The sequence below is a fragment of the Plecotus auritus genome, assembly GCF_963455305.1.
Source record: "Plecotus auritus genome assembly, chromosome: 8".
Lineage (NCBI taxonomy): Eukaryota > Metazoa > Chordata > Mammalia > Chiroptera > Vespertilionidae > Plecotus > Plecotus auritus.
Window position 1 is genome coordinate 56,355,414 of NC_137782.1, and position 18,530 is coordinate 56,373,943.

The 18,530-nt window shown below is 41.6% G+C and overlaps 1 protein-coding gene across 4 annotated transcripts in view; it reads right to left on the reverse strand.

The window, feature by feature from the left end:
* Positions 1–2,691: 2,691 nt before the first annotated feature.
* WDR7 (WD repeat domain 7) overlaps positions 2,692–18,530 on the reverse strand; it is a 324,295-nt gene continuing 308,456 nt past the window's right edge. For all 4 annotated transcript variants that reach the window (XM_080686915.1, XM_080686912.1, XM_080686914.1 and 1 more), the window contains 2 exons: positions 9,949–10,053; positions 2,692–5,435 (listed from right to left, as the gene is read on the reverse strand). In XM_080686915.1, coding sequence (XP_080543041.1) covers positions 5,232–5,435; positions 9,949–10,053 — 309 coding nt within the window. In that variant the 3' untranslated portion in view covers positions 2,692–5,231. The remainder of the gene's footprint in view (positions 5,436–9,948; positions 10,054–18,530) is intronic.

An 18,530-nucleotide genomic window follows, 5' to 3' on the forward strand; every position in this document is an offset into this window, starting at 1 on the left:
AGTCATAAATTTTAACTAAAACTGAAAGTGCCACTGGGTGGGGCAAGTTTTAGACAATACATTTCACCTGTGGGTAAACCCAAGCGCTAAGTCACTTTGACACTAGTCAAAACAAGAAGCTACTGGCAACAGCAAGCGCAGTTCCCTTTGCTTCGGTCTCCCAGTTCCTGCAGGTGCCGGACTGGGGGGTGTAAAAGTGCAGGTGTAAAACTAGTCTGTAATACTTTCCCAGAGTCTTATTCAGTCTCAGTAGATGTATATTTGGAAGACACTCATACAATACACTGAGTGGCCAGATTATTATGATCTCTGAACGCATAATAATCTGGCCACTCAGTGTATATCCTATATAATAAAAGGCTAATATGCAAATTGTCCCCTCGACCAGGATTTCAACCATCAGGCAGGCAGATCAACTGCCCATGTCCCCTCCCCTTGGCCAGGCTGGCCAGACCCCACCCATGCACGAATTCATGCACCGGGCCTCTAATACACACACACACACACACACACACACACACACACACACACACCTAGTGGCCAGATTATGCGTTCAGAGATCATAATAATCTGGCCACTCAGTGCAAATCAAAAATGTCCCTGATGCTGATACATGTCCTGAATTTAATGTGGCGAACTACTTTCTTTTTGAGCAACCACTCACAACTTCCACAGCCACAGCCAACCAGTCCCATGCACTGGCATATCTCTTGGGATTTCCTCAGTGTCTACACATTTTGGTGAGAAGATAGCAACACCTACAATGTAGTGAAGAGCCTGGTGAATTCAAGTAGAACCAGCGACATCCCTTTGGGTCAGATGTCCAGACCTGTTATTAGAGTCCACATAAAAGCACAACAATGCAAAAATCCAACCACGTTTTCCAAAGAACACAAGTATCCACAGCCTTGTTTTCATGGGAAAGAGGGTATATAAATGAAGCTGGGCGTTCATTGTTATTTTAATCATCGCATAATTAGCATAGGTTCACAGCAAGCCTGCAGGAGAAAACGGAGGTTCCTTTAGATATTTGCCTCCTCAGGCCTCCTTTGTCCTTCTGCACTCTGTGGGATGGTGTGGTGTGGGCACCTGGACTGCTCTCTATCTGTAGGAAAGGAAAGGATCTGTCTCCCTTTGGTGGAGGCAACTGTGGACAGAATGAATGGATCTAGCCTTACTAGGGAGAGTGCAGTGAATTGCTTACCTGTTTCCTAGAGATGTGTTCCTCCCTCACTTGAAAAGCACTAATGAGGATGCTTTCATAACTAATTTGCTTAACGGGACTTGGGAAAGTAGAAACAATTTAAGTTTTAAAGACACATGAGCTCCTTTCTCATGCAAATGATTGAAACAGATGTGAAAGAGGGTCTAAAGATTTGCCAACAAGAATCAAAAAGCAAGAAGATTCTGAGATGTCAGCACAAAAGCGATGTAACCAAGAAAAAAAAATGTACAGAAACCAGAAGTCGAGCTGCCTTCACTCTTCATGGCTCTGCCTCTATAAAACCTTAGGTTGTGAGCTCGGTTCCTTTAAACGACAATTACAAGCACAAGCCGCCCTGTGGCCTTTTTTTTTTTTTTTTACTTTGTAAACAGCAGAAAGAACTGAACATCTAATTTTTGAAATTCCTCCGGCTTTTCTTTTTGACCTTTGGTATTTGTATGTATTGACGATCTTGAAACCACTGGACAAAAACACCTTGAAGTGTCAAGCTTTAAAAATGAGTCTTCTTTCTCTTTCTCCTGTGCAGCGTGGATTATCTTGGCCTTGTCAAAATACATTCTCTAGTTAGAGGCTGGAAATATCTCCCTCCTGGCTCCAAAGTATTGATTTTCTTCAACACTCAGCTCTGTCAGTCAGCCGAGGGGTGAAAGGTGAAAGTTCACCCTGCGCGGCTTGGCTTTACCTTCCTATTAATGTCATGCCCTTTCCGCATTTGATCGGTTTATGTGATCACCAATCATATAGAACTGGTGCTGCCCCGTTTTCCCTAGAAGGACACATTTAAGTCATCGGGAGATGCTAACACAAGTCCTGGGATGGACACTGGGCGTTTGACTAGGGCCAAGATGCGGCCGTACACTCCTTTAATGTTTATTTCTTAAGAAAATTATTCGGCTACATGACGAGTGACTCATTTCAAGATGTTCTATGTTCTTGTCTGAAAGTTAAAGAAGTACACTCACCACTCACACATATAACCCTCTGTGAGCCATAGTGATCTCTTTTGTTACTCTTGCTCTTTTGAAAACCAATTCCATCCTTTACTTCAGGGATTCAAATCCAACTCCAAACGAGTATTAAATTAATTGCATGATCTCAGTCCAGCCCCCTATCCTGGGGCCGCCAACCCACGTCATCGCATCTGACAAGACATAACTTGGTAAAATTAACAATCCATTTAGGAGCAACTTGGGGTGGAAATGAGAGCAGTGTGCATGCAATTCCCTTGCCCAAACCACAGAGGGTGCTGTTGAGTTTCTGGTAGGGTGTTTCTCGGTACTCACACTTGGGCACTGCAGGGGACGGACTCCCTGGCTGCTGTGCTATTGTCCTTTGTGAACAAGTTCACCTTTCCTGAAGCTAGCTCTCTGGGGAAATGAATAATTAGGTGGAAATAGAAGGCTTGATTTGATACCAAAGGGAGTGGGGGTGGGGAGAAAGCATATGGATTTCAATTGAGAATGTTTAAGAGTGAATAATGGTTTTAATGGGAAAAACAACCTTCAGTACCATCCAGCTTTATTTAACACACGTATGTACAGAGGAACACCCGGCACATGTAGAATCTACTAAGTGGAGTTATGGAGAGCTGTCTTGGGAGGCAGACATTTAATCCACTCACTGGACACGGCGAGTCCAGGCAGTACTTTCCCACACAGGTATCGCGTCATGTCATCTTCCGCTTGTAAATGATCAGTGAGGCCACATGTGCCTCTGCGTTAACAAGGACAGGTCCAAATACAGTGCCTATGAAAGTAATAAAACACCGAAAGCATACACTGGCGTGACAATACGAAGTTTACCTCGGTGCTGAGAAACCTAAGCTGTGCTGAAGTGTGGACTGTGGTTGTCAAAATAGCCAAGGAAAGATGTGTGTTAACAAGAATGCAAATATTAGTTTAGCAGTGAGAGATATCTGTCTAACCATCACCCATCATCCACCCCAGAGTTTTGTAATCGAAATAGTCTACTGGCCAATAACTTCGGCTGTCTGCAGACACTGCGGGACAGGCTGGCCGAGCCACTGCCCAGGTGCGTAGCTCCTGCAGGCTTCACGGCATTGTTCTAAATGTCCGTGGTGTGCGCCATCCATCCGTGCATGCGGGGCCTGCCTAGCAGCCTCACACCTGTCTCAGGATGCACTGAACATTTTGTTTTAAGAAATCTCTAAGGTATCCTTCCACATCAGCATTTCAAAACAGCTGTGTAGTCCAGAATGAATATATCCCCACTGCAGTTCACACAGGAGACAGGTGCTGGGGCCCGAGAGGACTCGAGACCTTGGGGCAACCATTTACCTCGGCTTCTCTACCTACATTGGACACAACAGCATGTCCAGCAAACAATGTCTACACTGCATTAGTTCTTGGCTTCTTCCTGAAAACTACATTTCTAATCTTTATAAGTACAATGTACATGCATGTTTCATAAATTCACCTTTGAAAGAACACCCAAAGTCTACAAATACAACCAAGGAATAGTACAGGTTTGCCATCAGTGGAAATAACATACTTCACATCAATAGGGGAGAGATGTCTAGTGGTCTTAGTTTCTTAAGAGGGTCTTTAAAAATCTATTTCAAGAAAATTACATATATATTTGTTCCCAGGCTATGGTCTTACTCTTTTGTATATTACATAAACCCGGACATCTACACCTTTTAAATTAAATGCTCCCATTATGATTTTGGTTCCTCTGTAATCTTCACCTATTTTCTCTGAATTTCATAAATCATTTTCTATTTCTGCATTAACACCCCATTTTACTCAACCAACCAACCAACCAAATCCCCAACTATATACAGATCGAGGTTTGTCAGGAGCGATTCATACAGAATATTGTTTGATGGATTTCCCCCATCACTGTGAGCGAGAGCCACAGAATGTGACGTGCGAGGTGAGAGCGGCTGGGAAAGCCGCCGGCAGAGGGTGGTGAGCTCTCACCGCTATGTTGCTCAGGCTGACCGAGCCCCATTCTCATACAGACGCCCGGGTGCTTGTGCCACTGTTACTAATTTTCTAGGATACTTATTTAAAGGAAACGCTGTCTTTATTTGTCTGTAGTTGATCAGTAGTAGTGATAACTGACTTAAGCCAAACACATGGGAACTGCAGGTCTGTGAAGTTTCTGGAAGGAAGGGCAAGCTCTGACTTTAACATCTGCAGCCACAGACACAGCATCTTCTTTTTAGGTATATGTTATGCTTCTAAACTTGTTCTTTTTTATAAAAGGCCATTTAAGAGATTAGTTATAGTGACTGGATAATTATATTAACTAGATCATCAAGAGAGATGATTTTGTTTTAAACTACTAAATATGCCATCACTTAAGCAGGATGTGAGCATTTAAGAAGGCTATGTGTCTGGGAAACTGTATTCTCCATCAGGGGAAAAATTGTTTTTGGTATATTCTCATTAATCCCAAATTGGTTAGGTATTAATAAAGAAGATAGTGGTTAAACCCTAGGAAATCAGATTAGCAATTTCCTGGCAATCAGCTGAAGGAAAAAAACAACAACCATGTAAACACAGAATCTTTGTGGTAAACAATATGTTTTAGGAAATCCAAAGGAAAATAATTTTGACAATTAGGACTGCCACGTTACCTCAAAACCCAGTGCCAGAATGACCGGCCCCAGCAGCACTTCAGAAAAGGCGTGCAGCTTGAGGGGCTGCTGATGTGGGCTGGGCGGCGATCAGTGTTTGCTGACTTTTGGCTTCCGGTGCAGCCAGCCAAGGAGTGTGCCCAGGGACCCGCCTCCCCTCCGTCTCCAGCAGGGAGACGTGACCTGTGACGGAAGGCCACATCCTGCAGAGCCGTGTGTACATGCCTCTGAATGAATAGGTGCCCCGAGCAGGCGAATGTCCCAGACCATGCAGAAGTGACACAGACCAGGCTGCACCCCGATGCCCCTGGGTGGGCAGCACTGAGGCGGGACAGCGTAAGGACAGAGGGATCTGGGCTTAGAGAAATGCACGTGCGAGAGCAGGCACGGGCAGTGCCAGCCTCAGACCATGAAGCGATGCTCCTTCCCGTCGTGGGCCATCAGGATGATGTTGCGGTTGGACGTCCAGATGAGCCGGGCCAGTCGGAGGGCGTTGTGGGGGCCGGGGGAGGCCGGCTGCACAGGGGGCACCTGGTAGGTTTTAATACAGCGCAGCTGGGGTGCCGAGTTCAGCATGCCGATGCTTCCCAGAAGCGAGGTGTTCATCTGGGGACACAGGGACATGAGAGCACACGTGTCACACAGAGACTCCTTCCCTTCCCTGCCGCACAGGCCAGGTGACACCCACTCCCGGTCACTTTCTCCCCACAGCCTTACTCATGCTCATCAGAGAGCTTATTCTGAGCCTCTGAAGGGACCTTTCAGTGTATTTGAAGTTGTTCTGATATTATTACAGTAAAAACATAAATCTAGAGAAATTTTACTTTGTGAGTAGATTCTGACAGCAGGAAAGCACAATCTTTAAGAAGGACACTACACTGTGCATGTTAACAAAATGGTTCAAGCCTGGCTGGTTTTGTGTGGTGGCTAGGGTGTTGGCTTTGGGCCGAGGGGTCACGGGTTTGATTCCCAGTCAAGGGCTCGTACCTCGGTTGCAGGTACGTTGATGTTTCTCTCTCTCTTTCTCTCTCTCTCTCTCTCTCCCCCTCCCTCCCTCCCTTCTACTATCTCTAGAACTCAATGGAAAAAATATCCTCTGATGAGGATTTGGAAAAAAAAAGTTTCAATCAGACAGTATTTGGAAATGATGGGTATTTTCTACCGCAGACCTCTTTGTTCTCAACAGTGCCGACGTCCACAAAGTTAAGTGTGGGACTTATAATTAGTCCAAGAAAACGAAGCAAAGTTAAGCAGTAGACCTCCCCATCCCTATCTACCAACCTGCCCTCCTCACATGCTGTTTACAAATTCAGTCTCTGGAAAGCTCTACTTTGATTTGAAGGGAAAATAAGAATCAGCTACATCTGAACACCGAGTCTGTGCCTCATTGTTTTGCTGCCGTGCTAAAGATAGTATACTTCCACGCCTTATTAGCAGTATCTCTTTATTAGTCATTGATTCCTGCTTTCCGGCAGATTTTCTGAATTTGACTTGAATTTTAAGTTCTTTTAATCCATTCACATAAGTGAAAACTAACATGAAAATTATGGCTCCCAAACAACTATGCATTCGGGTCCAAGTGCTGAATATCAGGCAGCAGTTTTAGTAAACTGCTGTCCGAGTGACTGCATCTGATGAGCCCTTTAGATTCCAAATATCAGTTAACATTTTCCCAATGCATGCCTTTGGTGGTATTGCAAATCACAGGGGAACCATACTGAAAATCAGGAACGAGGTCTCAGAAATAATGTTTTTCTTTGCACTACTTTTCCCACCAATTCTTCTCCATCTAGACGAGCAACATTCTGTGGGTCTGCGTGAGGCTTGCAGATTGTGACCCAATGCAGGCAGACGGCTGACACCCGGAGCCCGGGCCAGTCCTCGGACACTGAGAAGTGTGGGCGCGGTTGCTCTGCATGTGGGTCAGAGCAGCACGCAGCCAGCCGCGCCTTCCCCGGGCCTGCTCAGAGCAGGACGGTGTCAGGGGGCGTAAATCACGGCGTCTCTAGCAGGATGCGTGCAGGCTCCACTGACATTTTCACAATTTAAATCATCTTGAGTAATAACCCTTTTAAGATGACTAATGTTACTGATTTTACTGCATTAATAATAGTGCCGAACACTGCACAGAGGTGAAAAAAATCACTAGTGTCCGAGGTCACATTTTAAAACCAAATGTATGGTTATCATTAACTCTTTCTGTTAAAGTTCGGTCGCCATTTAGAGCCGGGCAGTCCCTACCTGTCATCCCGCAAAGCCTCGCCCCTTGCTTCCTTCTTCCCCGAAATTCCAAAAAAGAACAAAAATGAATGCCTTATCGCTTCCTGGAGGTTCCCAAAGCGTTTCAACATAAATAATGATGGTGAGCTTGATTTTATAGTTCTCACTTGTACAAAAAGTAACAGTGTACAGTAATTTAGTCCTCTTACAGATCATACCTAAACGATCCAGAAAATTGCTGGTTAAAATGAACTGGCATCAACAGGCATACCGTGCTTTTAAAAAATCTAATTTCTCAGTTGATAAATAACCACAAAGTACTTTTCATTCTTTATGGATTTTCTATGAAAATGTGTATGAAGCCTGATTTCTGCTGGTGGCTTAAAATGCTCAGGGTATTCAATATGCTCACATGTCCTTATTTTTAATTCTTCTCTTCAAATTTGGCCAAGTACGAGAAATGGCTCGAGGGCTAACAGGGGGCAGGGAAAGAATACCTTACTGGAATTTTAGGATGGAAAGATTTATATATATATCTGGGTTCCCTTTACAAGCTGATCCATCCCTCAGACGATTGACAATTGCTTTCGGGAGGGTCAACAGCCTTCCTGCCTCTGGACAGGACTATGCCAAGTTCTATAGGGTGTATAACTATTACAGTTGCACAAGTTGGAATGGTGAAGACCCTCATGTTAGACCATCCTTTCCCTATAACTTCTTCAAATTATAGATGAATCTGAAGTTGTAAGGGTATTAATTTTTCTAATAAACTGAGTCAATGAATTCTCACCAAAACAACTACCTATTTTGTTATTCAGTATTAATATTATTTTTTGCCATTGACTGGCTATAAATTCTGCTAAAGTGAGGGCGATTTGAGCCTTAAATGAAGGAAAATGACCTGGAGTTGTAATATTTGATAACATTAAATTTTTTCTTGATCATAAAGATAAATACTCATTATGGAAAATTGAAATACAAAAGACTGCCCAGAGATAACCACAATTTAGTAAATACCTTCCAGACCTTACATATACATAAGGAGAAGTTAAAATTTAAAGGATTTTACATAAACAGGCTCACATTAAAAGGCAGTTTCACAGTCTGCTTTTTTCATTCAACAAAATGTTGAGGGCAATCTTTTCATGTTAATGACTATAGATTTACATCATCCTTTTTAAATGGCTGAATAGTATTCTACTGTATGATGGAATAAATTAAAATAAATGAAAGCAATATCCACCTAATTTATTATTAGCATTTATGAAAGAAGACAGTTATTTGTTAGAGGGTGGTGGTAAAATTTACGTGAGAGAATTATGGTTGTATTTCATTACTAAACTCCCCTTGATCAAATATCAATGAATATGATAAACTGAAATATTCAAATCATAGAAATACCTTGTTGGAGAGTCAAAGGAACTGAAAGATTAGTAAATCACATTGTTCAATGGCTGGCTTTGTAAACTAACGAAAATGTAACTGTGGCATTTTCCCCTCACTTTGAAAATAATGCTTCACAAACCAGTTCTATGAAGCTGATTTTCTGAACACATAGAAACACATACAGATGTAATTCATCAAAACAGGAAGTGTTTTATTGCTACTCTCAGAGTAACTGATGCTGTACACAGCCTTTTACTAAGTCTCGCTTGAGTAATTATCCACCCAATACTTCTCATTAACACTCATTTCTCAGCAAAGATTTTAATAGCTGATGGCTTTTGTAAGGTTCTCTGTTAATAAGACTTCGTTAAGTTTTCAAAATATATTACAGTACATTTACTGGAATAATAGAAGAGTGTGATATCATACATCATTCGAACTAAACAACTGCATCTAAATAAATCAGCAAGTCCATGTGGGGACAGCAGCGGACGATCCAACACTACTCTCTGGACTCTGTTCAATTCAAGTAAAAACTCTCTATACGTCTGAGGAGGTTTTACTGTGTTTTCTTGACAGGCTGACATAATGTTTCTGTGACTTCCAATCTGGGTATATTGTAAGCACGTGAGACATGGGCTGCATTTTAAATTCTAATGTTGGGTTTAGAGACTTGGGTGTTGCCTGACTTGCTCTGGTGCTCATTAAACATACTTGCATCCTAGGAAAGTAAAGGCAACAACAAAATTTTAAATTAACCTATTTTTTTTTGGGGGGGGGGCGAGTTGGTAATATTTAATTTTTTGTAATTATCAGTAGTAACATAATTAAAAAGAAGATTGGATAGAGATTAATCACTGGTGGTGAAACAAGTTCTACTGTAAAAATTAGTTGTTTAAAATTAATACTCATTTTAATCAGAATAAAACAGGCATTCTTGTGCCAGTCAATGCTGCTTGGGTTTTTTAAAAGGTTTTGATAATTTGGGGATGAAGAGACCAATGTGGGAAATCCCGGATGCACACAGAATGAGATACTAAACGGACATGATGTTAACACGAGGCTGCCTCTCTCCCGATGCCCTAGGCCCTGTCAGAGTTGCCTGGATGCCTCATATTCATCAGTAGCCTGCGTGTGGCCTCCCACCTAGCCCTGCGCACCTCTCTCAGCACTCATTCCCCGCTGCCCTGCCTCAGCATCAGCATGTCTCGGCTCAGACATCGCATCCTCGTGAAGCCATCCCACAACCTGGCCTCAGGTTCCCCTCCATGCTGGCCTTACTTCCTTATTTACCTGTGCCTCCCTGAGACTAAGTTCTGGGAGAGCAGACCGCCCCCTTTCCAGGTTACTACATGCATCCTTGGTGTAGCCTGCATGCGAGCACTGGGCACATAATCAGCAAGCCATGAATGCTTGACATCGGTTGAAGAAGGGAGAGAGGGCTGGCAGCTGCAGGCAGCCTTTCCCAGCAGATCATGCCGTACATTTTAGGGCCTGCAGCATCCTCGCTTACCTGCCAGAAGGAAATGTGGCTGTCAGTGTTCGAGTAGGTGGCAAGATAGCGTCCATCAGGAGCAAAGGCCACTGCAGTGATTGGGCCCTTGTGTCCATGGATTGTCTAAAATAAAAGTCAGAGTCATTAACTGGACTGTTCCACAGAACTATGACACACACGCATGCAGATGCATTCAGTTTTGAACAGTATGCCGTGAATATTAGATGCTGCTATGTACTTTATTTTATTTATAAAACCAAGTTAGAGAAATCAGAAAGCAGCCAGAGTTCTCTCCCTGGTCTCTCCAATGTCCAGTCTTGTTTTGAAGAGTCCAGCTGTCTCCGAGTTGGCAGACAGCATGAGTCTACGGAAAAACACATACTGATGGGAAAACTAGTATGTTAATTCACTTATGTCCATTAGGGGGAAGAATTTTACAGTTAATTAGGAAGGTAAGAAACTGATCACCAAATCTACCCACGAACCTCACTCATCTGTAATGAAAGACAATCAAAGCTGTATCATAACATACCTGTCCTGGAAGGAGTTAAAAACTATCATTTCAACCCCTTAATAATTATACATTTTTCATGTTTTATGCTTCATTTCCTACCAATAACACTGTGTTCAAATGCATATGGCTCCAATTAGTAAACACAAATATATGCATGCGTTGTAGCTCTGACCACACATATAAATCAAATACTATTAAAAACAAGTTAACAGAAATAATTCTGAGCTTTTGCCAAATAGCTCTCATTGATTTAACCATGAATCAAAAAAAGGAAGTTTTAAAAAGTCTTTGATAAAGTCTTTACTCATAAAAAATTATACTAAAATTTAATGATATTCATAGTTATCGAAAACACTGGGATATTAAGAAAATTAGTGTATTATATTATTATATTAATGTCCCTACACTCAACTATTAAAGAGCATACATCTCCCAGATTAAGCAATATTCAGTCTGCTTACAAGCTCTAGGTTGGTCTCCTCCCTGTGTCTGGAAAGAAATGGGGAAATGTGTTTCCTTAAACCAAGACAATACCAGGAAGGTTTGTGTCCATTGGTTGAAGAATTGTGAACCTTGAATCTTGGTGGAAGCAGCAAATTCATCATGATTAAGCCTCATACATATTGTAAATTTCTGTAAGACTCTTCTCATAATTCATTTCTGAGTGATTACAAGGTGGAAGGAAGCGGGGGGATACAAGGACGTTCCTCGGTGCTCTCTAGATTGTGTTCTTTACTGTCATTGGGTTTTCAGGGCCCTGTGCGACCCAAAATAAGGCCTGTTTTTCAATAGAGGAAAACTATTTTACTGGTCTAGCTCTGGGCTTGGGGCTAAGTCAGTCTGCCTGGCTGCATTTGGGCTCCACAACTTACTGACTGTAGGACCTTAGGCAACTTATTTAAGTTACCCAACCCCAGAGTACCCAAGTCTATAACGTAGAAATTATGATGATATGATATTGATAATACCTGCTTTAAAGAGCTTTGTGAAAACCACACAAGTTACTATAGCTACAGCACTCTGCACAACGCATGGCGCAGAATAAGACTCAATAAATACGATTAATTTTTGTTACTCCCCCCCTTTCTGAAACGTGACCAGACGTATATACTTGAAAGGTGCTAAGAAAGTAGATCTTAAATGTTCTCAATGCAAAAAAGAAATAGTGATTTTGTGAGGGGATGGAGGTGTTAGCTAAATGCTATAGTGGTAATTATTTTGCAACACGTAAGTGTATCAAGTCATCACCTTAAAACTACATAATGTTATATGTCAATTATATCTCAATAAAACTGAAAAAAAAATGATTAGACAAATGTAAACAATCACATAACTGAATTACTTGAGTACACCATTTAATGAAAACCACATATCAAAAAAATCCCTAATAATATATCCCAGAATTGGCACCCACTAACATACTAGGTGGTCCAGAAACAGATTTCAGACTGTGGAACTTAAGCAACTGTGGTAACTGTCCATGGTACTAACCCACAAATGTGGTGCTAAATTAAGCAACAGGGTGAGCATGCTGAATAACTATTGCAAGAAACCAGCTCATCATCATCTACATTAGAATGAAAATCATTGTAGGTATGGGGGGGAAATGCAAACAATTAAAAGGGGGAAATGACCATTCCCACTTACTAGGTCAGTTTAATGAGCCCATGGGGGTAGGGAGGGGACAGCTTTGACTGTTTTTTAAATCAAGATTCAGTTATGTTAAAAATCTGAAATTCTGTTGGGCCAATGTGAGGCTATTTTATGGTTAAGATAGTTGATTAAGCAGATATCTTGCAAAATCAAGATTTCTAGCCTCTCCTAAAACTGGAAGCTCAGGCAATCCTGGGCCATAGTTCACACATGCGTGCCGGAGGCCAGTTCCAGCATGTCAGCAGGGCTGAATCATCTGGGATGGCTGAAGGGCACTCCCCCAAACCTGAATAGGATCATTTGCTGCCAGACAGCTCAGGGCATCTTAAATCTACATGTTATTGCCTCCTGTTGGCCAAACACCTGAACAGCTGTAGGCTATTCCCCAAACTGACAATGCTTCTGTAAGCCCTACTCTTTGAAGTATATTATCTCCACCTTGCCTTAGGACAAATTAATAACTAGCATGGTGTGTTAATAAATAGCACGGGAGTCCTGAGTCAAGGGGTAGTCTTTTAGCTCCTTTAGCTGAAGCTCCTCTGACCCCCAATGCCTTTCAAAATTATCTTTTGTCCTTGGACTCCTTATTGAATCTACGCATCAGCCCCTTTCTCCAGATTGTGAAACCCTTTGAAATGCTGGGACAAGAACTCCGGCACGTGGGGACATCCATCAGTCAGTCAGAGCTCAGCCACTTTGCCAGTCCCAGCCCTGACACAAAACAGGGCCTCTGTACCCAACACCGGCTGACTGGCTCCCTCACTTCCTGCCTGGCCCCTCGTGGCATTTAATGCAACCATTCCATTAAACACATTTGAGTGAAATGGTTTTTCCACGCTCTGGGGGCCCAGTGTGCATCTAAAAGTGAGAGCAGGTTGAAAGCTACTCTAGGAAAAGTTGGCCCTTCTTGCAAGCTCCCCAAAGCCCAGCTCTGTGCTTTGGACCCCAAAATCTCAAAACAGAATGTTAAGCCTGCCTCCTTCACATTAGCATCCCCCCATGATCAGCAATTGGAATGTACTTCAGATAAGAGAATGCACCAGTGAGCTGGCTAAGAACCAGCAGGTCCAGAGGGTGTACCAACCCACTGGTCACATTTAGGGACCGCTCTGTGAGACTAGCTAAGCTAGCCCTCTTGGAAAGGCAGAAAACCAGACATACAGGCTCCTCATGAACTATTTCATATATCTTCATCTTTTACAGAGGGCTGGTATTTACAACATCTATGTGAATATTTCTGTATCAGTTGAAGATGCTCTTCATTACATGTCTAATAGACGATCCTGTGAAATAAGTTCATCTTAGAATTTTCTGCCAGGAAAATGTTTATCTTCCCAGATCAATTTTGTTGCTTTCTTTTTATTATGAAACAATAATTACATAATCTAAAATGTGCTACTGTACTGCCAGGAAACTCAGAACTAAATTTATGCTCATTCTGTGTGTCAAATACTCCTGAGAAGGCTAAAAAGAGCTAATTCCAATGTAACCCTGATATTTGGGGGGAGGGGGGGTGCTAGCAATCTGAGTCTGTGCCAGCAAGCCCAGTGTACATTCTTGATAACCTATAATTAAGTCACTACCTCTTTCCCAGAAACTGGTCTTGCAGAACCTGTTATCTAAATACAGAGGCCATAAAACTGTGAACAATGCACTGCCCCGGAGGGAGGGGTTATTAACGCTGGCGTCAGGCCAGACCATCAGATATGGCCTGGAGACCCCCAACACCTGGGGGCCTTCTTGCAAAGAACTCGAAAAGGACTGGAAGCATAATCCATATTTGCAGGACAAAGACCCCAGAAAGATATAAAAGAGAAGCCCCCTGCATGTTACTTTACTCAGATTTGGGAAGTTATTCCACTGAGTCCACTGGCGTATTAAATAGTGTAACTCCTTTTCTCTAAAAGCGTTGCTTGCTTTTTCTTTGGTCTTCTCAACACTCCTACTTATTTCACTAATCATTGTCCTGTTTTCCTTTGTTGTGGTTGAGGTCCTGTTAGATACTGAGTTTATTAATCTGTTAGTTTCTTTAAAGTCTGTTTTAGACACTAGATCAACTCATTAACATACGCATATGCGCACACAGATGCACACACCATACCACACGCCAGGTGCCCCACAGGGCCCTATGGAAGCAACACAGACACCACTGAGTACTGACTGCAGTGGCAGCTGAAAGACAGACCTGTTGTCTCATAAGACAGCAAGTACCACTTGTGGTGGCTCAGAGAAGCTTGCTGTTTTAGATGGTTTGGTGCATTTGGCGAGTTCATTCCAATCTCAGCCTGAGAGGTGCTCCAGCCCTGGGTGTAATGGAAATGCTGCCATTGTCTGGTGCGGAATCCCTGAACTGGCAGCTCTGTGCAGGCACCACCTGGACTGACTGGCACCTCTGCTCTGGCGGCAGAGATGCAGCTGTGGGCACAGTGAACCCGTAAGTGCTCTGTGATGGAGAAAACCCGATGGTGGGATCTTAAATGCTCAGCTGGAAAGAACATTTTCCAAAATAACAGGTTTTGAAATAAAAGGTTTGGTCCACTTTTTATATGCGAATGAATATCATGTCTTGTTATATTTTTAGCCAAAGAAATTGCTGTCTTGAATAGACAGAGATGGACTATAAAGAAATTAATCTAATTCGAGAAGTGCCTGAACAATAAAAGAAAATCAAGCAATTATCCCTAGCGGGAGACAGAGTGTTGAACTGCTAAACACCCACTCCCCCTTTCTCTCATGAAAGAAAGGAACTGTGAGGCAGGGTTAATAATGAGCAATACTTGCACTTACCCAACAGTTTTCAACAGACACTTCCAATGTGGTCTGCGAATATAATTAACCCTGCTGTACAGAGGAGAGTCACGGCTTTCTTTTTTTTTTTTTTTTAATATATTTTATTGATTTTTTTGCAGAGAGGAAGGGAGAAGGATAGAGAGTCAGAAACATCGATGAGAGAGAAACATCAATCAGCTGCCTCCTGCACCCCCCCCCCCCCCGCTGGGGATGTGCCCGCAACCAAGGTACATGCCCTTGACTAGAATCGAACCTGGGACCCTTCAGTCCATAGGCCGATGCTCTATCAACTGAGCCAAACCAGTCAGGGCAAGAGAGAGTCACGACTTTCTACAGCGATTTGGTCAGCGTCAATATGAGCTCTAACCACCTAGAATATTCTCTTTAAAATTGCTCTTATATGCTTTGTCTCTTCCTGGAGTTCTTGATATTGTTTCCCAATAGCAAATTTGATAATTAAACCCAAAAAAGTAGGACTCTATTCCACCCACTTTAAAAAGTGAACAAGATCAAGGATAACACTGTATATTTATTTGCAGGTCTCGTCACTTTTTTAAAGGGGATGGGAAAAACCCAACCAGACAAGACACCTTCCTACTTTCAACATAAATTGTAAAAATTTCCAAAAGTAGGTAAAATCTTGCCATCGTAAGTACCAGCACAACTGAGCCAAGTGTTCTGTACAACATTTGCTAAAATAAGGTGAACAATGAAAGAACTTGGACCGAAGCTTCAGAGCCCCAAGGTCCAGGGGCTGAAGGAAGAGGCTGCCTTGTTCACAGGCCTGCTCGGGAGCAGTTTGGGATTAAGACAGGCAGTTGCAATTGCGGGGGGAAGGGGGGAAGGGGGAGGGCAAGAGGATATTTGAAATGCCTGCTGAGCTGAAAATATGTCCCCAGTTGGCTGTACATGGAGCCTGAAATTTCTAAAAGTATAATTGTGCAGCCATTTCCCTAGACTGGGCTCTGGTGGAGGAGGATACATGAGGGACAAGCATGGCAGAAGCCTGGAGGTTAGGGTGAGCCTCATGAAGTGCCATCTGTGTGCGGAGGCAGGAAATAGGTTGGAGATGGGCCAGACATTCAGCGAAGTGCGTACCTAGGAAGTGAGGACAAGCCCCACAAAGAAGAGCATCGGCAACACCAAAGACCTTCAAATACCTCTAACTTCCTTGTGTGGCTCCTCTTCAGGGTAACAGACACCACCAAGTGCGGCGCCATAAGTAAGTACTTCTTGAGGAAAGAATAATTATAAAATTATGGACCTGGATCTTTCTGACTTGGGACACAACATACCGAAACTGAAAGCATCAACCAACATGGAAGTAGATGGCAAACGTCCTCCTAAAACTCTAGATTGAAGAGCCGGCTTTCCTACTGGCTGTCCCATCCCAGTGTCCACACATGAGCTGCACACTGCCCTGGGGCAAGTCTACAATGATTTTGAGCAGAGATTTGACAGTTGAAAATGGGCTGTTTATCTCTATAATTTCTTTCCTTGCTGGAGGGCCAAGGTATGTTTCGTATTCACATTATGCCAACTCTATGTGATAGCCTGTTGTGGCTTTTTTCAATCCAAGGGGCATTGGCACTATTGGATGAATTGAGTTATTTTCTATCACTATCTAATTGAAAAGAATATACATTCTGGGTGAAAGACAAGTAGATTTGGTATCACTTTAATATCTTAATGGAAAATAGATTTAAGGATAAGTATAATAAAGTGAGCTATCTTCAGTTATACTATAACACAAAGGCCTCAAGTAAACAGAATTTCTACCTTACAAAGAGTTGCAGCATTTCCCATTTTCAGTTATTGAAAGTTACTGAAATGTCACTTGGGGATAAACTGACAGTGACAAATTAAAGGAGCTTTTCGATATCTACATATTGGCAATCTTTGGAACAAGCAGTAGTCTTTGAAATTTTTTGGCGGTGGATTATACGCTAAACACGTGTAACTCCCTCATCCTGGAATAATAAGAATCAATATAAATGTGCAAGATTTGTTTCACTACTGTAATTTAGGCATTAGTAATAATTTCAGATTTTTATTACATTGAGGCTTTTATATGGTCAAAACTTTCTGAAACATAATTTGCTTATCTGTAAAAGAAGACAGATATTATTTGCCCTGCCCTGTATGTCAGAAAGTGAGAAAGAAGAATTTGGAGCTCAGGAGAAGGTTTATGGAAGGAGAGACAGATTTGGGAGGTATAAGCACATGGGCACATATACTGGGGCATAAGTCCTGCACTCAGCACTGTTCCTGGCGCACAGCAGTCTCTCCAGGAATATCTGGGAATGTCTGGGTGGTTGAGGTAACCCATGCAGAGCGAGAGAGAGAAAGACCAAAGGGGAGAGGATGAAACAGCAGAGGAGACCACCCGTGGAAAGAGTGGACAGAAAGGAAAGAGGTGGGTCTATTCTACAAATTATAGATTTGAAATCCTCGGTTTTAGCTAATACTTTTAAGTGAAAGATTTTAATGTTGTCCCCAATGTACAAATCACTTTTTGGGGAATTTTTTAACTGTAATTAATACCTAACAAAACTGCTTTGAAGTTTGATAACATTTTATTTTTTAAATAATAACCCTTTATCAAGTAGTAATTATTTAATTAAGGATCAGGAGATAAATGATGAAAAAGTTAAATTTCTAGTTTAATAAACATATATCTGAATTAGAATAAATCTGTAATTCCAAACTATCGATACTACTCAATGGCCAAAACTGACAGTCAGATGTCTGTAATTTTAACTTTGCTTAAATTTCATCAGTTATGCACAAATTTTTCACGGTCATTACATAATATACTTAAAATTTCCCTGAATGTAATTATAACAAGACCATAAAGACATGCCATTATAAGTTAGAAAAGATGATGTATTATAGAATTATACACCTGAAACCTATATAACTTTATTACCAATGTCACTCAAATAAATTCAATAAAAAAGAGAAAAAAACACTGGGAAAGATAACAAATAGAAATTAAAATGAAACTTATGTGTACTTGTGTATGTGTTGCCATATATAGACACATATATGTATTTGGTAGCTCATTTTGATATACAGATCCTTTTCAAAAATAAGAGGAGAAATATTTTAACCAAATTAATAATTTATAAAAACTCATAATTATGATCATAATTACCAATTTTGTTCTGATAGCAATTTCAATGATTCACTAGATTCATAAACTTGAATCAATGCAGGATATACTGGATACTTTACTACTAAGTTACAATGTATATTTAAACAAGCATTGCCTACAGTTTGTTCAAAGAGAATTCACTTAAATCTGAAGGAACATGAATTAAATTGCCTATCACTGAGATTAAACTCTGCAGGAACATCTATTTGATAACTTTAGAGTGGGAGATATGCTGGATTAAACCTCTATATCTTTAATGCAATCATATTGCCTAATGATAAACAAAACTAAAAGGCCAATTCACTATGCAATTCAATATTTGGACCATCAAATTCTTTTGTACTTAATAAGCAATTAATATTTGTCAATGGAAAATGTTTGGGTAACATGTGGAAGTCAATAACACTGGCCCATTCACACTCCAGCACTGACAAGCTACCCAAATATCTACGATCCTCGAGGGAAACACACAGCTTTGATGTTTTA